We start from the raw sequence: 26,442 nt of genomic DNA on the forward strand, positions 1-26,442 counted from the left end.
ATAACATGTTTAACCTTATGTATTCTAATATTTTTGGAGCAAACATACACCAAATAGAATTAAAACAACAACAAATATTTAACTGCACAGGAACAGAGCAGGAAGAAAAATAATTCTATTGTAAATATGCAAACTAAAAACAATACTACCGACATTGGATGAATCACAGCCAGAATAAAAAATAAAAGTAAGACAAAAAGCAAATAATGATTTTCCAGTGCGAAACTGTAGGAAGAACAGAATAAATGAAAGAAATCATATAGGAATAGAGTGTGATGAGAATGCAAATACAACAAGGACTTTGCAAGTACCACATGAACAAAAAACGAAACCGACTAAACTTTATCAGAAAATAAATGTACTATATATAGGCTATGACAATTCAAAAACCACTTTAGAATTTAAATTGCCAATGGACTAGTAAAATTAAGAATAAAAACAGACACAGAGCTAACAAGAAACAAACTCATCAGGCAGGAATTCATAAATGTAGATTTTGAGAACTTACTTAAGAATTGCTAGGCATGCCAACAACATCAGGATCTTGAAAAATGAAAACTGTACAGAAAAAAGGGGCATCTATGTAAAAAAACACACTTAAGCAAACAGCAAAATATATTGCAGGTGCGAAGGAGACAAATGGAAAGAAAATCTCAAATGAAACAAGGCCACTGTTAAATAAGAAGGGGAAGTTTCAAGCACAAAATTTAGAGAAATTATTAAAAACAGTAAAAATATGGATGTGACAAAACAAGAACTTATGTTGAGTATACATCAGATTTTATTCCGTATAATATAACATTAACTAACAAGAGATAGAAAATTATACATGCATTCAAAGATTTCTTAAAATGTTTGTATACTTCAAGAGATGAATCAGAAACAAAGCTAGCTAATAATGACACAATTTGACAGGGAGGCAGGCAAGGAGATTCCACATCACCAAAACTATTATCAGCAAGCCTAGAAGAACTTTCCACCTCTCCGTACGTGCTCATGGAACATACCTGGACCAACTTCATTTTGCTGACAACATTTTACTGGTGACCTCTAGTAAATTTCTGCAACTAATGGAAGAACTTAATAGCCCTAGACCAAGATTGACAGTTGCCCTGAAAATTAATTATAATAAACTATACAATGTATAATCAATACATCAGAAGGACATTGCACACATCAAAATGAAGTCATACAATCAGTTGAATTTTTGTGTTTTTGGCAAAAGAAATAGATAATAAAATGGCCTCAAATACTTTTTGCTAAACACAAGTTTTCAAAACTAAGCTTTCAATGTATTTCTAATGGAAAGTTTACAATAAATGTGTATTACCAGCTTTGACTAACGACAGTGAGCGATAATCATAAAAAAAAAACAGAGTTGTTCAGGGAGGTAATGAGAACTGCATCAAGAATTATTGTATGCATACTGTTACTTGACACCTCATACAGGAGATGGTGAGTGGCTACCATGTGGACTGTCGAATTATAGTGTGTGTGTGTGTGTGTGTGTGTGTGTGTGTGTGTGGTACTGGGAAACTAGAGCAGAAGATGTAATTGTGACTATGATGATGATGATGGACAGGAGATACACATAGGCAAAGGGATGGCTGATGGACTGAGGAAGTTCTTAGTTGGATTCAAAGGCATAAGAAAAGACCAACAAAATGACCTAATGGAAGGCAGGAAGATGAAGAAAGGATGCAGAGACAACATGGATGAATGTAGCTACACATCTTAAGGCATAGAGAGGTCTGGAGGAGAACTTTATACAGAACTGGTTGGCCGACAGAGGGTGATGATACAATTATGGCACAAAATTTAATTAAAAGAAAGGAATATAATTCAAATGGAGGTGTAAAAGTGATACAAGTTAATATACTGTACTTGGTTTCTGTAAGTAATAACTATCACTCAAATAGAAAAGATATGAGCAAATTAAAAAGAAACCTGTTATGGTTCAGAACAGGAAAAAAATTATTTTACTTTATGGCCAAATTTGTTATCATCTTTTTTTTCCATTCAGTGCTATTTTTCACCACAATAAGTGTTATTTTCTATCAGAGTCATCATTATTTATACAAATTAATACTTTTTACAAATACATTATTATTTATGTGCCCAATTTGGTGTATTTTCTGCTAAATTCAGTTTATTTTTTGACACATTTACTACCCTTTCCTACCAAAGCCAGTGTTGTTAATGCCAAAAATATTCTTTTTTACCTAATCTGGTAAATTTTTTGCCAAATTCTGTGTCCATCAAATTTTGTGGTTCTTTTGTCAAATTCCATGTTGTTTTTGCCAATTTCGGTACTCCATTCACTGTCGCATCAAAGTTCATTATGTGGGAAAAGATCCGTCAGTTTAAGATTATACACAAACCTCATCTTTGATGAGATGAGATGTCAAAATGCAGTTTTAACATTCAATAACTATCAGTTACAAATACTAGTGAACTGCCATCATCAGGTCTATAACATTTTTACGTGGCAAAACTACAAATTTCCCGATGTCTCCTAAAAATGCTGTAAACAAAGCAGCCATGGAAGTTCTGGGAAAGAAATGAAAATTTAAGACTAAGAAAGATGTAAAGATCTGGACTGAAGAAATACAAGAGGCTATTGAGAAAAAATATACAGCATACAGAACACTTTTAGGCAATCCTACAGCAGAGAATCAGGAAGTTTATCAAATAAAGAGAAATACAGCACAGAACCTAGTAAAGAAGAGCCATCAGTGTTTACAAGAAAGATTCACTTCAAACATTGATAATGATGTCCATGGTCAATAGTCTTTATGTTGCAAGGCATTGAAAATGTTACATAAAGAACAGAAAGACACTGTGAAACTAACTGATTGACAAGAAATCCTGGCATTCATACTTTGGAAATCTTTGGTATTAAGATAAGAATTCCAAGAAAAAAAAACCATATACAGATGAACTTTTTGGATTAGATATCTCTCTTGAGGAGGGTACTGTCATAGTAAAAGCCTTAAAAACACAAAAGTAGCAGGATTGGACATGATTAATGCTGATAGCTGTACATATGGTGGAAGCTTCTTACATGTTCACTGACATGGGGATACAACTAACAGCACCAGCAAAAACAAATAAAGAAGTCAAACAAGGTTGCTGTCTCTCCACAACACTTCTTAATATCTACGTGAATGAGGTCATAGTAGGATGGAAACAAATTTTCAAGTGCAATATAATGCCCCCACCACTTTATGCAGATCATGATTATAATGAATCATCCTCCTCTAACATTACCTTATTTGTTATAGAGATAGCTGATACCACGTATACTATCGATTCTTGCATAGGTTAAAATTATCTCAGCTGTTTCACTAAAAGAACTCATATGATTTTGTATATGGTGTATTATATTTCAGGCTAAAATATACAAAAAGAGATTAATGTGTTACAATCGATATGTACAAACAGTTAAAATTACTCTTCTTTTAAGAATAATTGAAATTACGAAATTTCTGGCATACTTAAGATTCATATTATTAATTGTGCAATCAAATACTAATTATTAAATTTGTTTCTGATTATTTATGAAATAATGATATAATTTAGTAAAAGAAAGTTTGTAAACTCGCAAACTCTATGGAAACTATGAGTAACGCATAATGTAGGTAGTCGTGGGCCTGCCTCTGATGGACATAGACAAATTGCTAACCTTGTCAACAACAATGTGAATTCATGTTCTGAAGTGAAAATTGTAAAGTCAGTGTGATTTAGAAGGATGGGATGAAAATAAAAGAAAATCATAGCAATAGACAAATCTTTATCAGTTATTTCATCTGCAGGAACCCATTAAATCAAAATTTTCAGCAGCAAGAATGTACTCCTAGAAACAACAAGATTTTGAGCCAGCAACAACAAAAACAACAACAACGAGATAATGGAGATAAGTAAAAAGTTATTATTTTGCAAATCTTACACCTCTTGAAGCTTTTGAAAATAGTGAAGATATTAAGACAGTGAATTTAATAGTGATGTGTGGGAGGGTAAGATTACATGTATTATTGTACTACAGTCTAAAGAGGGCTATACAACTTGAAAAGATAGGAGAAGAATATGGGTTCATAATATTTCCACATAAATCAAAAATAAAATCCAAAATTGAGATAAATTACAAAATACTGGAGCAGTTACCTATCTTTAAATATCTTGCATGTGAAATATACCCAACAACACATCACAACACAGAAATCAAACTTTGCAAATTTAAACATAAATGTGCAACAATTCAAAAAAATCTGAAGTATACAACCAGAAAGAAATGTAAATTGCAAGCTTTTTAAAAGAGGCAGTAGTGGTAGTGTTTGAAAGTGAGATGTTGGTACCATCAAAGAAAAAAAGATGGAAAATTACATCAACTGAGATGAAATTTCTCAGGGCAGTCAAAGGCTGCACACTGACGGGCAATTTACAAAACACAAACATAAGACTAGAGCTACAGATTTTCAATTTGGAAAGCAAAATATAAAATCAACGGGAATAACCATTTCGAAAGAATACACCAAGATTGTCTACCTGGAATCACCATGAACTACAAGACCATTGGATGTACAAGGACAAGATGGTTTCTGAAACAGGCTGTGTACCCTGCTCCACGAAGTAAAGATGATGATGATGATGAAATGCTCAGGGAAACAGTTGAGACTTATTCAAAGGAAGCATCTTAGCATTTGCCTCAAATGATTTTGGGAAACCACAATAAATGGTAGACCGGATTTGCAAACCATTTCTAAAAACTATGAGTCCAGTGCCCTAGTCAATGAGTTACCTAGTTCACTATGAGATAAGGTTTAGGTTTGATGTTCAATTGTGAATTACAAGAATACAGTAAATATAAGGATTAGAAAACCAAGAACAAAGGTCAGAAACAATATAACTGGGAGGATGTAGAACTGGGCAAGCACTGTACACAAAATTTACAAGGGTGATGGCAAAAATTATTGGAAATATGAAATAAAAGGTTTAGCAAATATTTTAAGAATTCTTAGGAACTGTTGTAATATTAAGTGCTTGCATTTGATTCAGATACGCGTTGCTTATTAAAACAGGGTGTGCTATTGTGGAGAAATCTGAGTTTTAAAGAACATTCATTTAAATTTAAAAATTGAACACTTGTATAATGAAAGGGTTTGCTGATTGGTATGTGTGCAGAAGAATTTTTTTAAAGAATTTAAAATTGTCATTTTTTTTTCAGGGATTTTCAGTAGTGAATTTCCAAACTCACAAATCTATCACAGCAAGTCAACCAACCTTAGGAATCATCTCCCCCTGACCATCTCCAGTCTGGATAAGATATTGCATTGATGTCCCCAAATGAATGAAACTAAGTTCGAGCATTTGCACTCAAGATACAAAAAAATTCAAAAAGCTTTCAATCGGAGACTGCAAAATGTCATGTGAGCTCTTCAACAGTTATGGTCAACTCGAAGACAGCTTAAAAGTGAAACTAACTTGTCTTAAGGGGATAGTCGGATCAGATGCATAATTTTTTGTGCTTAACAAATTGTTGAATTTAACAGACACTGACAGTAACTGTTTTTGTGCAGCATGAGATCAAATTTGAGGAAAAAACAATCTTCACAATGTCTCAAGCATTTTGTGACTGCAATAATTTTGGCTCAGTGTTAAAGTGACGGTTTACTGACCCAAATGTCCAGAGAAGCTCCTTGTTAATTATACCATGGTGAAACAGTTATTTGTAAGTATCTGAGAAATTATTAATATTTAAACTTGCCTCATAAAATTTTTGCACCAAATTTGTTCAGTATTTGATTTTGTTTTATTTTAGTTTCATTAGATAATGCAAGATGTTTTGGTAGGAAAGGTTTTATTTCTTTTGGACAGCCTTTCAATAAGATTAAAAAATGAGCCTGAAGACCTTTGTGTCTGGACAGCTCAGTTAGTAGAACAGCAAATGCAGCACACACTTTTAATCTGCCAGGCAGTTTCAAATCAGCACACACTCCAATGCAGGGTGAAAAGTCTATCTGGCTATTGTCAAATGTTCACAAACTGTTGTTACGCTTCATGGTTGATGAATTCTTTGTGTGTGTGTGTGTGTGTGTGTGTGTGTGTGTGTGTGTGTGTGTGTGTGTGTGTGTGTCATATAACATGGCTGCTTTCACAAGTGGCCCCACCTTTTTTCACTGGGTAGGAGATGCCTGCGAGCAGACTGCAATAGCAGGTGATGAGGGGATGTATGGCCAGGTCTGGCACCTGGGTCTCCCACAAGGAATGACCTTGGGGTGCATGATTGGAGTAGGGATTGGTGATCATGATGTCCTCATGCCAATATGGTTACTAAACAGCATAAATCCATCAAGAAGGCTAGGGGAGTATTTACGCTAGAAAAATCAAGTAAGCACATGTTAGCATCCCACTTAGACAATGAATGGACATCATTCAGTTCTAATATGATGGACATAGAGGAATTATAAACAAAGTTAAAACTGACTATGGATCACATTCTGGGGTATTTTGGAAAAGTGTAGCTCTTCTATGAAGAAGTCAGCATACAGAATACTATTGTGAATTCTTGAGTACTGTGCGAGTGTTTGTGATCCTCAGCAGGTTGGATTGAAAGACGATATCAAAGCATTTCCAAAGCGTGCTACTAGATTTGTTCCCCGGTGGTTCGATCAGCACGCAACTAGAGGGTCTTTAAATAAGAATATACATAATACAAAGTATTGTGTTGTCAAAACTGTCAATCATTGTGCCACAGCTCAGTTATTGTTGGAACGAATACATTATTTAATTTACACTCATTGCTGCTAGACGTCTGTTGTCTTCTGTTTTCTTGGTTACCATCACATGCTGCAAAATGGCTACTCCACAACATAAATTATTTTATATTCTTGAGCTTGGAAAGAGTAATTCCATGATTACAGAGCAATGACATTTCAAGTTGAGGAACCACACTGATACTCCGAATGGATGTAACATTGCTACATAGTATTGACAGCTTGTAGATATACGATGTTCTGTAAATGAAAGAGTCCTGGCCACCATGGTGTTTCCAACAAAAACTAACACTAACACAGAACCAAGAAGAGTTGAAGAACCAAATCCATACTGCCGTAACATGTGTGATGACGGACATGCTTACCCGGGAGGAATTTGAGTATCGATGAGACAGTGTTCGTGTTGCTGGAGGAGGACATATTGAACATCTACAATCTACACTTGAGAGATCTGCAAAGATATGTCCCAAGCTTCATAGTCATATATTTTACTGTTTCGGTGCATGATTTGTGATGGTACAACTGGAACACCAACAAATTTAAATTGCTTTCCAGCATGATTTGACGCCTTTTGACTTCTTCCTTTGCAGTTTCATTAAGGACAATTAAAGAGACAGGAAAATTAAAGAGACCTTTGGAGAAAAGAGAACCACTTGTATGAATATCAAGAGCTCAGATGGAAACCCAGTTCCAAGCAAAGAAGGGAAAGCAGAAAGGTGGAAGGAGTATATGGAGGGTCTATACAAGGGTGATGTACTTGAGGACAATATTATGGAAATGAGAGGATGTAGATGAAGATGAAATGGGAGATACCATACTGCGTGAAGAGTTTGACAGAGCACTGAAAGACCTGAGTTGAAACAAGACCCTGGGAGTAGGCAACATTCCATTGGAACTACTGAAGGCCTTGGGAGAGCCAGTCCTGACAAAACTCTACCATCTGGTGAGCAAGATGTACGAGACAGGTGAAATACCCTCAGACTTCAAGAAGAATATAATAATTCCAATCCCAAAGAAGCCAGGTGATGACAGATGTGAAAATTACCAAACTATCAGTTTAACAAGTCATAGCTGCAAAATACTAACACGAATACTTTACAGACGAATGGAAAAACTGTTAGAAGCCGACCTTGGTGAAGATCAGTTTGGATTCCGCAGAAATGTTGGAACACGTGAGGCAAGACTGACCCTATGACTTATCTTAGAAAATAGATTAAGGAAAGGCAAACCTACATTTCTAGCATTTGTAGACTTAGAGAAAGCTTTTGACAATGTTGACTGGAATACTCTCTTTCAAATTCTAAAGGTGGCAGGGGTAAAATACAGGGAGCAAAAGCCTATTTACAATTTGTACAGAAACCAGATAGCAGTTCTAAGAGTCGAGGGGCACGAAAGGGAAGCAGCGGTTGGGAAGGGAGTGAAACAGGGTTGTAGCCTCTCCCCGATGTTATTCAATCTGTATATTGAGCAAGCAGTAAAGGAAACAAAAGAAAAATTCGGAGTAGGTAATAAAATCCACGGAGTAGAAATAAAAACTTTGAGGTTCGCCGATGACATTGTAATTCTGTCAGAGACAGCAAAGGACTTGGAAGAGCAGTTGAACGGAATGAACAGTGTCTTGAAAGGAGGATATAAGATGAACATCAACAAAAGCAAAACGAGGATCATGGAATGTAGTCGAATTAAGTCGGGTGATGCTGAGGGAATTAGACAAGGAAATGAGACACTTAAAGTAGTAAAGGAATCTTGCTATTTGGGTAGCAAAATAACTGATGATGGTCGAAGTAGAGAGGATATAAAATGTAGACTGGCAATGGCAAGGAAAGCGTTTCTGAAGAAGAAAAATTTGTTAACATCGAGTATAGATTTAAGTGTCAGGAAGTTGGTTCTGAAAGTATTTGTATGGAGTGTAGCCATGTATGGAAGTGAAACATGGACGATAAATAGTTTGGACAAGAAGAGAATAGAAGCTTTCGAAATGTGGTGCTATAGAAGAATGCTGAAGATTAGATGGGTAGATCACATAACTAATGAGGAGGCATTGAATAGAATTGGGGAGAAGAGGAGTTTGTGGCACAACTTGACAAGAAGAAGGAACCGGTTGGTAGGACACGTTCTGAGGCATCAAGGGATCACAAATTTAGTATTGGAGGGCAGCGTGGAGGGTAAAAATTGTAGAGGGAGACCAAGAGATGGATACACTAAGCAGATTCAGAAGGATGTAGGTCGCAGTAAGTACTGGGAGATGAAGAAGCTTGCACAGGATAGAGTAGCATGGAGAGCTGCATCAAACCAGTCTCAGGACTGATGACAACAACAACAACAACAACAACGACAATGTTTACATACTAACACTAACACAGAACCAAGAAGAGTTGAAGAACCAAATCCATACTGCCGTAACATGTGTGATGACGGACATGCTTACCCGGGAGGAATTTGAGTATCGATGAGACAGTGTTCGTGTTGCTGGTTGGTTGGTTGGTTGTTTTGGGGAAGGAGACCAGACAGCGTGGTCATCGGTCTCATCGGATTAGGGAAGGAAGTCGGCCGTGCCCTTTCAGAGGAACCATCCCGGCATTTGCCTGGAGTGATTTAGGGAAATCACGGAAAACCTAATTCAGGATGGCCGGACACGGGATTGAACCGTCATCCTCCCGAATGCGAGTCCAGTGTATAACCACTGCGCCACCTCGCTCGGTCGTGTTGCTGGAGGAGGACATATTGAACATCTATAATCTACACTTGAGGGATCTGCAAAGATAAGTCCCAAGCTTCATAGTCATATATTTTACTGTTTCAGTGCATGATTTGTGATGGTACAACTGGAACACCATACTGGTACCTTTGATGAGAAAAAAGTCAGAACCACAGATTTTGAGATGTGGTATGACAGAGCTTTTGCCACAGTTGAAGCTATGTAAAACAAATGTTGTATTTCCACTTTTCAAATTCTCATAAAAGCGTTAACATAATGTATTAAGAAGCCTACATTTCAAAAACCACATGTGGGTGATCACAGTACTGGAACTACTTATTTTACGAACTGAGAACTGAAAATATTCGTGTTCTTTATGAAACACCCTGTATTAAGCTTATGCCTCATGAACTCAAATGGGAAGCCCTGAAGGGAAGACAATGCTCTCTTCACAAGGCACTACTGCAGAAGTTTAGGGAACCAGCATTTGAGGCCAACTGCAAATCGATTCTTCTAGCACCAATGTACATTTCCCATGACTATGTAGATAACATGAGAGAAATTAGGCCTCATACAGAGTCTTACAGACAGTTGTTTTTCCCTTGCTCTATTTGCAAGTGGAACGGGAAATGACTAGTAATGGTTCGTAGTACTCTCTGCCATGCATCATATGGTGGCTTGCAGAGTATACACGGACGTATAGACACGGATATTCTGTAGGTTGGGAGGATTGTGGAACATTACTGTGAGTGATGTGGGGAAGTTAACAGGGTTACTGGTGTCAAAGGAGGAGACAACACAGGAGATATATTTACAGATAAGCCGGATAGGATACTGTCTGTCAATAAAGGCTCTGGCAAGGTTATCGATACATTTCGACAACTCCTGCTTTCCACTGTACATGAAATGCAATGTCGATGGGTGGCGAGGCCATATGAAACAGACTTTTTGACATGGAATCTGTGACAGGTGTCAAAGTGGAGGTGCTGTTGGTGGTTGGTGTGCTTGATATGAATGGGTGTATTTATTGAGCCATCTGAGAGGTGGAAGGACCAGGTAAAACAGATTTGGGAAGAGGTGTTAAGATTATACAGGAAGGAGCACAGATTGCCCTAAAAATGCCATCAATTAATCTGAACCAGACAAAAGGTTCTAGGTGTTGAACGGAAAGGCAGGATGTCTACAGATTGCCCTTTAATAAGTTGGCACAGGAAGGTGCAATGTGAGCACTCATGGCAGTACCATGGTTTTATTTATAGACTTGATGATCGAAAGTGAAATAATGTGGGTCAGGATGTGGTTAGCTACGAGTGTTAGGAAAGAAGTGGTAGGTTTGGTATCAGGAGGGCGTTAGGGGAGATAAGTGTCTAGTGGTCACAATGCCATAAGGATGGCATCCAAAGTAACCAATAAGGAGTCTGGTGGTAACACAAAGGAACTGTGGAAAGGCAGTGAAAGTGAGTAGTGTCCTTAATTTAAGAGAGGGGTTATGGACAATGGTTTTGAGATGTTGTCCACCAACAAAGGCACAGATTTGTTCAATGGAAGCATTATTCTCAGCCACAATGAAACAACCTGTGAGGAGACATGTGGGGTTGGGTTCATAGATTTTGGGGAGTAGGCAAAAGGTAGGAGTGTGAAGGTGGGGGATGTTGGTGTGAGGAGACAGACATATTCAGGTGACAGGTTTGGGATGGACCAATCCAGAGCTAATCATTCCTGCAGATAAAGGAACCACCACAATGATCATCAAACCTTATTGACAATGTGGCTGAAAGTCTCTGCCAACTTTCTGACACCTCTGTAGACTAACCTTACATTAATGATCCTAACTCAGAGGTCCAACAAGACCTCCAGCAGCTCCTCAAAGTCTTAAGTCCATCCTAAAACCTAACACCTGATCCATCTCTCTCCTTGCACCTGCAAACCCCCACCCCCCCTCCCACCCCACCCTCCCCTCCTACTTTTTATCTATTTCCCAATGTGGCTGGCTACAATGCCCCAACTGACCAAACGTCTGCCATTGTTGACCAACTCCTTCCAACCACTGTCCACAATTTCCCATCCTACATTCAAGATACTGCTCATTTCCTTAACAGCCCTACCACAGTTCCTGTCCCATTACCATCAGACTCCTTGTTGGTCACTGCAGATGCAATGTCTTTATACGCCAATATCTCTCATGTTCATGGCCTTACGGTCATGGAACACTACCTTCCTCAATGTCCTCCTGACACAAAACCCACAACCACACCCTGACCTACAATTCCTTCACTTTCACTTTCAAAGGCCGAATATATAAACAAATACAGGTTCTGCCGTGGTTACTAGAATGGCAACTTCCCATGCCAACTTATTTATTGGCCATCTAGATGAATCCTACGTCTCCAGTCAATACCCAAAACTGTTTGTATGGTTAAGATCCACTGATGACATTTTCATAATCTGGACTCATGACGACGACAACCTGATCTGGACTCATGGCAAGGACAACCTGTGCTCCTTCCTTCATAACCTCAACATCTTTTCCCAATTCCACTTCACATGGTCCTTGTCAACTCAACAAGCGAACTTCCACCTCTCAAATGGCTTTATATGTATGTCTGTACATGTCAAGTGCCCCAACAATCAACAGTACCTTCACTCTGACAGATGTACTTGTACCATGTCAAAAAGTCTCTTCCCCACAACGTTGCCACCATGGCAACCGCAACTGCAGTGGAAAGAAGGAGTTGTTGAAATTTACTGATAACCTTATAGAGCTTTTATTGACAGATAATATTCTATTCAGCTCATCCATACAAAGATTGCCTGTGCCACCTTCTACTCTGACACCAGTAACCCTGTAACTAACCACCAACCAGCGCAGCTCTAATCACCCAGTATCACTCCGGCCTTGAAAAACTCCACCATATCCTTCAACAGGTCTTTGATTACCTCTTGCCATGCCCTGAGATGAGTGATATCCTTTCCAAAATCCTACCTATGTCACCCAAAGTAGCGATCCACCACCTTCCCAACCTCCACTCCACCCTGACCTCACACGTCACTCCCCTGTGTTTAACTCAGGTGCAAAAGCTGTCCCATACAGCCATCCACCACCTCCTATCACAGTCAAGTCATGGGCATCTGCTACCAAATAAAAGGCAGGGCCACACTGAAAGTAGCCCTGTTGTATATCAGCTGTGCTGCAATTAGTGTACACCTTCTATGTGGGAATGACAAGTAACCAACTGTCCACTCACAAGAATGCCAACTGTCAAACACTGGCCAACCGCAAACTTGACAATCAAGTTGCCACGTATGCTGTGCACCACAACACCAATGACTTCAACTGCTGCACCACTATACAGTCCATTTGGACATTACCTGTTTCTCTGAACTACACAGATAGAAATGGAATTCTCTTTCCAGCATATATTGCACTCTCACAATCCCCCTGGCCTAAAGCTCACTTTACATTTTCTGATCTGTCTTCTGCCCACATCACTCCTTCCCCATTCAGATCATGTACTGTCTTATCCTACCACACTTCCTGACCCTTCCCTCACCTCCTCCCCCCCTCTCCATTATCCATGCGGGCTTTTTCTCTCTCTCTCTCTCTCCCCCATTTTTTCACCCCTCTCCCCCTTTCTCCCACCCATCTCCCTCTTCATCTCCACATTCCTCTCCTTTCCTACCCAGTTTCCCTCTCTCTATCCTTACATGCTCTATCTGCTGAATTCCTTCCATCTTGTGCAGCTGCTGAGTCATCTTGTGAAATACCTGCCTCATACTAGTCTTCTACCCCTGTCCTTGCCGACAATAACACTGTATCTGTGTTAGCTCTGAAATCCAAAGACACTTCCTTCAGGCTTGGGTCTCCAAGTTAAAAATTCAACCTATTACAGAACCCAATTCTTGCACTTGCAATTAAATGTTCATTTGTCACCTTTTTTGTCATAATATTTCAGGTGAATCAAAATGCATTAAGTGAATTGTTATATTTAAAACCAATGAAACTTTTTGGAAAAGCTGTACTTGTTAAAACACCCATCTAGGTCACAAACGGTGTTTTTTTTCTGTTAATCATTTTCAGTCATAGAAAGATCTTCTTCAGAGTATTATGTAATTAACAACATAAGTCACGAATAGTACAGCCACTCAACTTATACAGCATTAGGTAAGCAACATACTTACAAAATTAAAATACTACGTGTATATAACTACTGGTGATGAGACGGCTCTGTGTATTGGGTCCACGCATCACCAAAGGGGATATACATGTTGTATTTTTATTTTATAGCTACGTTGTTTCTTAATGCTATATAAGGTGAATAGCAGTATTATTCATGGTCCACTTTGTACATTTCAGAGTTACACACTGGGATGAAGATGGTCTTTATGACAGTTGTTCCACTTATGACTTCAAAAATTACGCACTGTATTTTTATTTTATGGCTATGTTGTTGCTTAATGCTATATAAGGTGAATAGCTGTATTATTCCTGGTCCACTTTGTTAATTTCAGAGTTACATACTAGTCTGAAGATGGTCTTGATCACTGCTGTTCCACTTATGAGATCAAAAATTAAAGCTGTACTTGAAAGTTGAACTACTGCACAAATATTTGTAGGTTTCTTATAAAGAATGCACTTGTTAAACTGTTTGATATTTTTCAAGATAAGCAATAAGTTACGTGCAGTTATATGTAAAATCAATAAATACTATAGTAAAAGTTGCACTGATTACATAAACAATATAGTGTTTTACAAATATTGTAGTCTCAAAGTAGTTGAAAAATTATTGTGACTGAATTTTCCACAACTTTAACCTCGTGATGCGCAAATTGGTAAATGGCAGAGCTTTGAAATTTTTACGGTGCACTGAATACAAAAGTTGTACATCTAATCCAAATATTTGTCTTACATAATTAATTCTAGTAATTTTAAATCATCTTAAATTCGGCCAAACCTGTCAAGATCGTATACATTTTGCAGGCTTCTCACGCCTAGAATTTTTTTGTGCCTTGAGCTGATGAAAAGGCATAACTCCCACATGGAAGTGTGTATCAAGGGTCTACATGAGAAGTATGTGGTGTACCCATAAAGATGTCATCAACCCAGAGTTTGGTATCAACATGACTGTCTTTTAATTAGACCTGGTCCTGTTGTAGGTGGTATGCCATTGTCTTCTGACATCTGAAATTATTTATGCAGCCAGTTGCAGGAGGACCTGCAGTGTAGTGTGGACTCCAAATCATTGTAGAATTCACTATTTGTCACATAAACAAATGTTGGCAATGGTGAAAGAAGTGATAAGTAACATAAAAATCTAAGCACTGACCAGGTATCAAATCTAAGATTCTTGGATATGTAGCCTGCACTTCATGATTGAGCTGAAACAATCTTCAATTTATTAAAAACTAAATAAACAGTCCTAATAATAGTTTCTACAGCACTGAACTGACCATCAATCATTCACAATGACCAAGCTGTCATAGTGAATATTCTGAGCATTGTGTTATGTCTTTCATATAAAGAAAATGCCTAATAATTTTCTGTTCAACAACTCAAGAAAATATCAAACTCATTGAATAAGCCTATGACAACAAGAAGTCATTAAGCGGTGCGAGTGAGAAAATTCATCTTAATGTAGTCTGCAGTCTTCAAAATAGTGGAACGACGGGTAGCACGGGCCAGTTGGTTTTTCGACTATTCACTACAAGATAGCAGCACGGTACACAATGTAATCTTTGCCACCACTTCAATTTCATCATGTGCAAAGAGTTATTTTGATTCCCAGTATCATATCGTCTGTGAGTGATTATTGCTTGTTTGTGCTCCAACAAATTGTTGCCCCAAATAGTTTTTAACATCACCCTGAGGGAGGAGGAGGAGGAAATTAGTGTTTAACGTCCCGTCGACAACGATGTCATTAGAGACAGAACATCACCCTGAATAATTACAGTAAGAATATACTTATGAAACTAGAGCTGTTATTTAGTTTACTCTGTTAATGTAAGACATTGACAATTGCATTTTGTTTGCTCTAAAATGCTTCACTTACTATCATGTTTTCATACCAGTGTGAATCTGGTAATATGGGCCATGCTACATGTGGTATGGGCCATGGAACTCATTGCCTTTTTTAGGATACTATGCCAACATTTAAGAAAATACCAGAAAGTGAAGTTTGGGGAGAACAGTCAGAGAATGATACAAAAAATGCCGTTCCAAGTGTACCGGAAAATAAATTTTCCAAAAGAGCCACCTCTGACCGATACTATGTACCTAGAAGCACTCTGCAAAGAAAGTTAAAAGCTATAGCAAATGATGAGCCAACTGATATGAAACCACAAATGGAGGCTTTTAAGGCAACCTTTGATGAAAGATGTGAAAACTGTTAGTAGCTCATCTAACAGATTTAGATTCGTGTCTAATGCCCCTGTTCAAAACAGAGTTTTTGAAACTGGCCTATGACCTGACAAAAAAATTAATCGTGAGTCACAGATTCAACAAAAGGACAAAAATGGATGGAAAAGATTTTTATACCAGTTTTGTGAAGAAGCACCCATATTTGACCTACAAAAAACCACAATCAACTAGAATGATGCGGTGTGCAGGGTTTAATAAGATACAGGTTGAAAGGTTCTTCAGCTAGTTTGAAATTCTATTAAAAAAGCATTCCTTTCATCCACCTCAAATTTTTAATACAGACAAGACTGGTGTATCATGTGTGCATGAAAATGACAAGATCATTACAATGAAAGGCAAATATTAAATGGGTAAAATTACTTCTGGAAAGAGGGGACGTAATGTTACAGTTCTATTTTGCATGCCTGCAACTGGGCAATTTATTCCTCCAATTTTTATTTTCCCGAGGAAACTAATGAATGAGCACCTCCTGATTGGTGCTCCAACTGCAATCATTAGTTTTTCCAACTTCTAGCAGTTGGATGACACCTGAGGCTTTTCTTAACTGGCATCGACACTTCGTTTCCTTCACAAAGCTCTCAGCAGATCATTTCTTACTGATTGTAGATGGGCATGCCAGTCACAAGGACTTAGATATCATGTTTGCTCTGGAAAACACTGTCCATATGATCAAATCTCTCAAAAACTGCTACAACACTGCTTGCAGTTTGTGGATGAGGGTTAATCCAGGGTCAAGAATTAATGACTTTGGTGTTGCAAATTTGTAGCTGATGCCTACAAGAAAATGTGTCAACTAGATATTGGTGAAAATGGATTTCAATGGATTGGCATTTACCCGACAAATCCAGACATATTTACTGATTTGGACTTCATAGGCAGTGGTGTTACCAACATTGTACAGGAATCTCTCCCCAAGATGACGTCTGATGGGGCTGTTGTTGCTACACCCAAGACACCCACATCGATCTCACCAGCACCTCTCATAGCTCCCCCTCAGCTTGCTTCCCTGGCAGAAACTACAATCACTTCTTGAGAGACCACCACTTCCTCCAATGCACTACATTCCAGTGAACATTCTGATTTTGCAAGTGTTTTAAAAGTGGTGTTGCCTTTGCCCTCCTGCAGCGAAAACAGGTTGACATGTTGGAAAAGAAAGGCAGAGAGAAGCGAAATATTAACATCAACTCCAATAAAAAATTGACTGACAGATAACAAAGACTCAGAAGAGCAAAAGGAAAATGCACAACACAAAAAGAGAGAAATGAAATTTTCAAAACAAGAACAAACGATGATCAATAAGAAGAAGAAAAAGGTACGAATCATTTTTTTCCATAATGACAGTCCTACACCAAACACTTCTCAAGATGTTGTAGATGTAAAATGTATTGTGTGTGGAGAAAGCTATGAGGAAAACTAGATTCAATGCAACAAGTGTGGAGGCTGGGCACATGAGCTCTGTGCAGACATTGATGACTTGCTGTTTTACTTTTGTGATCTCTGTAAGCTAAATAAATCATAGAGTAAATGAGCTATACTAGTTATACATTGTATATACTATTAAACAATAAAAGATTTATTCAAAACAGTATTCTTAATTTACAAACATAATCATATTGGTGTGGCCCATGCCACCTGCCAATTTTTAAAATGCCCAAAATGCACGGTTAATTCTAATTATATTTTGTGTTATGTTCTCTTCATATATTGCTAAATATATTTTTATTACTTAGAGGAAAGAAGTTGAAAATTTGATTTTTTCGTTCATAACTGCGTTAAGCTACAAATATATTTTGTAATTTACATTTTTCCTTAAATGGCCTATAATACCCACTGTTCCCCTACTATACCTGTTATAGTTCACGTGGAAAAACTTTTCTCATCACGACACAAATAGAAACTACAATCCAATATATATTCTTACAAAAAATGAATAGATCCAGGCCCCACATTATTTAAATTTGATTCAGATCTTCTTATATAGGTAGGACACAAGCAGATACACCAACCTTCACACAAAGCACTCCTTGAGAAGTGTATTTCGCATGCTTCGTTCTATATGAGAATGTCTTGAAGTCTGCCGCAAGTATGGGTTTTTTACTTGCAAACATAAGACCACTGCCTTTAACAAACAAAAATATGAGATTTAGTTCATACTTCAATTTCTTATTTACAATAAACAATCATACATGCAATTACGTACTAACAGAGGCCGTACATACGATACAAAAATCATTGTAATGTATAAGCTGAAGAATTTACCTAACATACAGTGATTGATGTCCCATGAATATTCACCGACGTCATATAAAAAATATTTGAACTCATCTTTAAGCCTGTCAATTAATATTAAAGCATAAGAACGTTCCCACACTTCCTGGAGACACAAGAAGTCCGTGTACGGAACTTCTGAATGCAAACTCTCTAGTTTACTACATACTTCGTAACCAGCATCTTCTTGGTCTAAGTTATGCAAGTGTTTTCCTGTGTGATTCGTGAATATTTCCGCGATAGCAGCTGCTCTAGATTTTGAGTCTGTGACATTATTTAATCTGCAGACAAATTCTGGTGCCAATAATACATTGGCCGATCCAAATGTGAAACATTTATTTTCATTTCTCTTCGAAATAAAAGCCGACTCACAGTCTGAATTGACCTCCACGAAGGTATACTTCTCTTGTTTGAAATTACGGCAAATTATCAACCACAAAACGATGCCAATTACGCCAACTGGACTTACTACTATCACAAGCAGCAAATAAATACTTCCCATAATTATGTTCATTATTTTATCTTCAACACTTCTAGCTGCCGATTCTCTAACAACACAACATGACAATAACAAACTGAGCAATGTTACCCAGGGCAGCATTAAGTTGTACGAGATCGTGTCCAATAAATCGGCATTTTTGCTGTAGTATCGTGTTGCAATATCTAGCCTGTATTGTAGCTCTGGTGTATCATCTTTCGCGTCGTCAAGATGTTTCTCACTACAATCACACTCTTCCATGGCTATTCGCGAACGCGAATCACTGTTCTGATTACAATTTATGACGAAACAGCTGATGGCTGCCGCGTTCAGTTGCCGACACAAGACATTTCATGACAAGTTCACAGAAAACGCAATCTACCCCAACACTGACATTGTATTTTAACAACAAATCAGCTTCTGCTCCACTGTTTAGTGTTTACTATACGCTGTTTGCACAGAAATATCTATGGTTTGTTGTCATCACCATCATAGGGTTTATTTAACATAAAAGTCACACTACCTAGCGGCAGTACGGGTGAGGTCACGATTTTAGCAGTCGGTTTATCCGCAGGGGAGAGAGAGGAACCTTTCTACTGTCTTCCGTGCAATAATAGAGCCTGCAAAAAGTGAGACGGCAAACGAGTTAACACAGGAAATTTTTTTTTAAAAAAATGGGATATGTATATTTCCATACTCTTGGTGAACAAACAATAATCAGGACATTCACTGTTCAATAAGTACAGGGGTAATATTGGAATCAGAATTTTATTGTCTCGTAACGTACAAGTTAAATCATTGATTTTATGAACAGGAGACTCGTCAGCTTATAACTATGATAAATTATACATGGGATACAATATTTTTATATAATCACAGTAAAATCGGAATATTATTTATTATTGTTGTTTTTATCCTAATCAGATGGTCAGATAATTAAAAAATTCAACAACAGAGTAATAACATTTTTGCACCATGGTGCTATACAATTCACTTTTTACTGCCTCAGTTGGGACCTTTCTAAAATTTGTGTCTTTCACTTTATTGCAAGGTTATTTATTGTATACTTTCATTCCCATATATTGTGGAGGCAGTTCAAAAAGATTAAGCCTGTGTGCACGCAGCATGAACCTTTCTTTGTTTCTAGCTTCGTAGCTATACTGAAAATTATTTGTCAAAAAGAGTTTAGGGTTATTACTTGTGAAAAGAATTATTTCATACAGATTCAATGAGGGAACGAACGCTTAGTATCTTAAGATCTCTTAATAATGGCCTACAAGATTCTCTTGACTTTGCACTGCATATGTTTCTGCTAATTTTTTTCTGCAAAGTTAGTATTTTTGTCATGTTGCTAGCATTCCCCCAGAAGACAATACCGTATATCACTACTGACTCAAAGTAACTGTGATATACTGCTTCTTTTGTGTCTACACTAATGACATTGGCTGAGATTGAAATACAAACGCCAGGCTGTTTACTTTATTTTTTAGACAATCTGTGTGTGGGGACCGTGATAGGTTTCTGTCCAATTGCATTCCTAAGAATTTAACATGCTCTGCTTCATTTATCTCCTGGCTTTTGTGCATTATGTCAATATCACTTATTCGAGACTGTTTAATCTTAAATTGCATCAGCTGTGTTTTTGAAATATTTAGCTTTAGTCCATAGATGGAACCAAACGTCTAGGTTTTCTATAATTTCTATGACATTTTCAGGAATTTCTTCTGTATTTTTATTTTCTACCCGTACTGATGTGTCGTCAGCAAATAATGATAATTTATATTTATGGGTAAGTCATTTACATAAAAAGGAAAGAGGATTGGGCCTAGAATTGAACTTTGTTGTACTCCCTGTGAGATGGTTGTGCACTTGGAGGAGTATTTCCCTTTGCTTCATGTTATGACAACCCTTTGCTTTCTCTCCGTTAGATATGACATACACCGCTGTAATTCCATATTTTTTTCATTTTATATAATAGTAAGGAGTGATTCAAGCAGTCGAATGCTTTGGATAAATCACAGAAGATTCCTGCAGCTTTTTGTGACTTGTCCAAAGTGGAACTAACTTTAGTCACAGATTCATTGATTGCAAGAATTAAACTTTTGCCTTTCTGGGATCCAAATTGAGTTTTTGAGATTAGATTGTATTTGTTGCAGAAATTTTGAATTTGAATTGCAACAATCATTTCAAATATCTTAGAAAACACAGGAAGAAGCGGAAATGGACGGTAATTTCCCATATCATCTTTGGAGCCTTTCTTAAATACTGGCTTGACTTATGCATATTTTAGAAATACTGGGAAGTACCCTTCTTCAAGTGATTGATTAATTATTTTGTGTAGTGGGTATGCTATTATATTTGCAGCTGCTTTAATAACTTTGGCAGGTATTTCATCCCATCCCACAGAATTTTTATTTTTTAGGTTTAGTACAGTTTTTCTACATCTTTTACTGTTACATTGTGAAATTTAATTAGGCTCTCTTTCTCGCTCTGACTTGAGCCAAACGAATGTACCAAATCTTGATAAGAGTCTACATCAACATCAGATATTGCTCCATTTTCTGATATCTGAGCAGGATGTACAATTATTTTGTCTTGTACCTTTATTTTAGAGAGTTCCTGGTTGCAAGGTTTGATTCCAAGTTCAGATTTGACTACTGCACATACTGCATTGGATTTATTTGCGTATTTTTAATGAATTTAGTGTTTTCCATTTCCTCTGCTGCTTTTGCAACCTTCTTAAATAGTTTTTTATACGCTTTAACATAGTTTATGAACTCAGGACTCTTATTTGATTTCAGCTCAGCTTGTAGCTCTCTCTTTCTATTGCTAGATATTTTTATGCCAGTAATCCATTTTAGTTTATGTGTTGCCTTTCTTGGGCAAGCTATGGGTGGAAATGTTTCATTGAAGACATGTAACAAGCTGTTTAAAAATTTATCAAAATATTCTGAACATGAGTTTCCTTGTTGTAATGACTAGTCTACCTCATTTAATCTGTAACAGAACAAGTTAATGTTTTCTTCACTGAACTGTCTTTTAATGAAGCATTTCCCATTTTTAATATTTATTTTTCGTAAGTTTCATTCTATAAGCAGAGCAGAGTGATCTGAGATACCTAGGTTTAAAGAGAATTTTGCAGTGTCCTCAAATGTATAATTTGTTAAAATATTGTCTATGCATGTTACTGTTCAGTCATTTTGTCTAAAGCCATATTCTTGAATTACGTCAATAAACTTAGTTGACATGCTTGTTTTGCTTGCTGTATCTATGTTAATATCGGCAGCAATTACAATTTTTTCCTATTTTCTTTAGTGAATTTATTTAGGAGCTACTGGAATTTATCTAAGAATAATGTATTTACATCACTACCTGGAATTCTGTATATAGAGATGATGATATTCTGTTGTTCTAGCTCTACACAACAACTTTCAAATACAAGCTCTTCATTTAGAAATTTAAAATCGTCTCTTTCTTAAATTCCAACGAATTGTCAATCAATGTATAGAAGGCTCCACGAGTACTGTTTTGCCTACAAAAACGACTAGTTATCCTAAAGTTATTTGAAACTGTGATTGAATCTTTCATGAGACAGTTTAGGTTTAGGCAAATGACTTTGATATTTCTTCCTTGTAGAAGAATAATTTGCAACTCATCAATTTTTGTGGTTTTATCGTGAGGATATTGCATTTAGGCCGTTTATGTTCCAGTGCATTAGGAATGAAGACTTAAAATTATTTATACACATCTTCCCTTCAATTGCATCCTTCAATTTTACTGTTGAAATTTTCTTTCCAGAGCGATGTTTTACACGATTGATGTGACATTTCTCTTACCATAAAAAAGGTTGTGGTTCTTTCCTTTTACGAGTGGTGGGCGTTGATGCGTAGAGAATTGGCGTTTCACATGTAATTTTTAAGTTTTAACTTGGGTCACTGTAGCTAAACTTGTTGGGGATCCTCTTCTTGTTTCTTCAGCTTTGTCTCGAATCATTGGAGTATCTGGTTCTTCAGTGAAGCTGACGATTCCGTTGCTGCTGCTATAACTGTAGGTCACATTAAGCGAGGCTATTTTGATTCAATTGTTTCAGAGTTACATCACATAGTGCTTCTTTGCCTTTCATATTTCTATGCATTCCATGGGTAGTGAAGTCTTCTCTTTTTTGAATGTCTGCGTTAATATATGTTGCAATACTGAAAAACTTACAATTTTTTTTCTCCATATTTCGGTTAGTTGCTTCAATTTCTGCGTTCACACGCGATGTTTTCATGAGGTCGTGTCTCATAGGTATGCTTGTTAAGAACAATTTCATGTCTGTAACCTTTTCCAATACTTCCATTAAAGATCTCAAGGCAAACTTTGCTTCGCTTTTTTAGACATCATTTGCTCCACCTAAAATAATGCAGAAGTTACAACTTCCTTGGTTGATGCATGTGTCAATGCATCAAGTAACTTCTTGTAGTGGAGCACCTGGCTTCATGAATTCAACAACACTTTGATTTATTATTTTTCCATTCATAATTTCTGCCAATTCTTTTCCATGACTATCAGCAAGCAGATACATAATGCCAGCATGTTGTTTTACACGTTGACTATTGTTTTTTGTTTTCGATTTTGAAACTTTTAGTTTAATATTTGCATCACTTAGTCCGTTTGTTGTTTCTGCTAGCACAATGAATCTGTTTTTGCATACGATATTAGGTTCATGTTTTCTTTGAGAATGTGACACTTCGAGATTATTGTGAGGCAATTTTAATTCGTTTGCATGCTTTTGAACATTATTTTTCACTAACACACTATAACTGTTTGCGCACACGCCTTTTGGTTTACTTATAGTTGTTTTGCACCATATTTTTGTTAGATGGCCATAATTTGTTGCATTTGGTATGCACACATTGTTTTGTTGCAATACGGTTTCACTGTCTTTTTGGGATTTTACTTCCTGTATGCAGTCTTCTTCCATCACTGTTTTCCACTTTTCTGTAGAGATCGAGTCTTCTCGTTTTATTAGCATCTCACTTTTTCCCGTTTGAAGTTTTTTAATATACTGTTTTAGGGCACCAATTGTGAATTGTAAAGTTGCTACATATTCGTTTAACTTTGATATCTCGTCCTTAGTATTCACACATACTTTCTTTTTTTCACCTAAATTTACTTTTTTTCGCGGAGATACACGACGTATTTTCACAGTGGCTGCCATATTTACTTTGGATGTTATTAGTAAAGAACTTAAAACTATGAAAATTCGAAGGTTTTCAATCTGAATGCTCCCAGTCATGACAACAAAACAGTAAAATTATTAGGATTTCGTATAGGTCAAAAACTCAGATGAGAGTCCCACACAGGGAAGATATGTGGAAAATTGGCACATGCCATATATCTGTTATAAAGGCTGGAGAAGAGTGTCAATAAAGAACTTCTGTTATATGCATATTAGGCATTCTTCGATTTGCACCTGAGTTATGGAATACTATTAGGGGGCAATTCAGTAGGCTCAAAATTAGTGTTTAAATGGCAAAAGAAAACCATAAGGTGCATAGCAGGACTTAGCCCATATGAATCATGTCAAGATTATTTTAAGAAACTAAATATAATGACAGTGCCTGGCCTGTATATTTCCAACTGTCTTGTCTTCATTAAAGAGAATCTGAGTGAATTTGACTTAAGGAGAACAGTTCATGGCCCTAACATAAGAGGTGGACATACAATTAATATGCCATATGCTAGGCTTGCAAATTAGTCTTTTGAGGTGGATGAAAAGTAAAGTAATTTACTCCGCTCAAGAGATCCTTGAGTATGTGATGAATGACCCACTTTCCTTATGATAATGAACTATAAATTAACTACAAACTACTCATATACATATGCCACATTGTGCAACTATTTTATCACTGTTTCATGTTGTTAATTATCTGTTTGATTATTTATTAGTCATTCACTAAACTATGTAGTTCATTTATCGTGTATTGAATCTGTTAGTAAATTTCTTGTTGTTATTGACATTTTCACAAATATGTACTGTATCCATCTTGGATTATTACATTGTAGTTAATAAAATTTGTCATGTCAAAGTTTATATTATTATTATTGTTATTTTCACTGTGCTAACACTGATGACACCAGTCAAATGTAAATATGCTCAATGGTGGAATAAAACATTCGTATTTGAGTCATACAAAATGGAACTGAAATACTCTGGTGGCAAGAAATTTGTGTATTAACATATTGATGTTCAAACTTCGCTGTTTCTATTCACGGGGTGAGGTGTGGTGTATGGTCACAGTAGCAATTAGGGGACAGTTGAGATGCGAAAAATGCTGTACACATCACACATCACAGACCTGCACATCTGCATCCATTGTATGTATCTAATGCCAAGAATATCATCATAATATAGAAGATGTCGCGAATAACCAGAAAGAAACAAATACAAGAAGTAGCTACCTACAACAATATATAACGAAGCAAGCAACATATGACATTCATGTAGCTACACCACTACAGTATAAAACCCAGTAGTGCTGAATCTTCCAGATAATACACCTGGTAGGCAGAGCCAGATAAATAACACTGAAGATTTTCCTCTATTAAGGAGAATGGATGGTGCACATCAGAAAATGGACATTAGCCAAGAGTAGTCGATTTCACTTAGCGATGGAATGTCAAAACAAATGTGGGCTCTTTTACAATGAGATGGCACTAGCAACTGAAGTGCATATTGTTCAGCTCACATACCTTCTCAGCGACCAATAGAACGAATAATTCCTAATCTGCACGAACCTTCACATCACAAAAATCGCTAAGACACAAAGTACAGATGAGCACAGGCTAATAGACAGTATCGTCAGCTTAACATTGAGTACAATGGAGCAGATAAGATCAATGGGAGGTAAAAACATACAACTACAACAAATCAGGAAAAACATTGAACAGCTTATTAAACAAGACAGTACTTCAAATTTTACAGAGGAATGCACGATTGCAGTAGCCAATAAAGAAAGTTTGCTACAAGACGTCCACCAAAATGAAGTAAATGCCTCAGCATCCTCAGAGGTATTGTTTAAACTTACTTCAGGTATAATGTTTCCCGCACACGATGTTATAAGAAATGATGGACTTGCAGACATACTTCCAGACAAAATAATGAAACTCTCAGTACCAGCAGCACATTTGAGTGGTCCAGAAGATCTATCACATCATTTCTTATGCTCGCTGTTTACAAAGGAAGAACTGTAAATTGCTTTAATCCACTCAGCGAACACAGCATTAGGAGTGGACAATATCTATTATGAAATGCTGCAGAATTTATATGTATCTGCCAAAGGGTGGTGTCTTATATATACAATCGAAATATGGTTACACAAATCATTTCCTGAAGATTGGACTATGCCAATCATTACACCAATTCTGGAATCTCGAAAGGATCCAACGTCTGTCGCCTCCTAAGACCCTTACTACTACCATTTTGCGTTGCGAAAACCTTTTAACAGTTAGTTAAAAATCGTCCTGAATGGTAGCTCGAAATTAATAATGTACTACCAGATTATAAACATAGTTTTCAGAAACATCCCTCTGCACTGGATAATGTGACACAACTCACTTTGGACATATAAAGTGGATTTGAGAAAAGGTAATATTTTACATCTATGATTGTGGATATTGTAGAGGCATATGATAATGTTATCACACCCTTATTATAGCAAAGAATGATATAAATAAGACTGCCATACAATTGTATAAGCAAATTTTTCATTCAAAGAATTATCTTCTTACAAGTAACAAATAAAAGTGTAGGCACAAGTTACGTCAT

The 26,442-nt window shown here is 36.8% G+C and overlaps 1 protein-coding gene across 1 annotated transcript in view; it reads right to left on the reverse strand.

Moving 5' to 3' along the window:
* Nucleotides 1-19,129, reverse strand: part of LOC126412688 (sphingomyelin phosphodiesterase 3-like) — a 59,313-nt gene extending 40,184 nt beyond the window's left edge. The window contains exons 1-2 of the mRNA XM_050082398.1: nucleotides 18,146-19,129; nucleotides 17,893-18,005 (exon numbers count right to left, since the gene is read on the reverse strand). Coding sequence (XP_049938355.1) covers nucleotides 17,893-18,005; nucleotides 18,146-18,893 — 861 coding nt within the window. The 5' untranslated portion in view covers nucleotides 18,894-19,129. The remainder of the gene's footprint in view (nucleotides 1-17,892; nucleotides 18,006-18,145) is intronic.
* Nucleotides 19,130-26,442: the final 7,313 nt, after the last annotated feature.

The sequence above is a fragment of the Schistocerca serialis genome, chromosome 7 (assembly GCF_023864345.2).
Source record: "Schistocerca serialis cubense isolate TAMUIC-IGC-003099 chromosome 7, iqSchSeri2.2, whole genome shotgun sequence".
NCBI lineage: Eukaryota > Metazoa > Arthropoda > Insecta > Orthoptera > Acrididae > Schistocerca > Schistocerca serialis.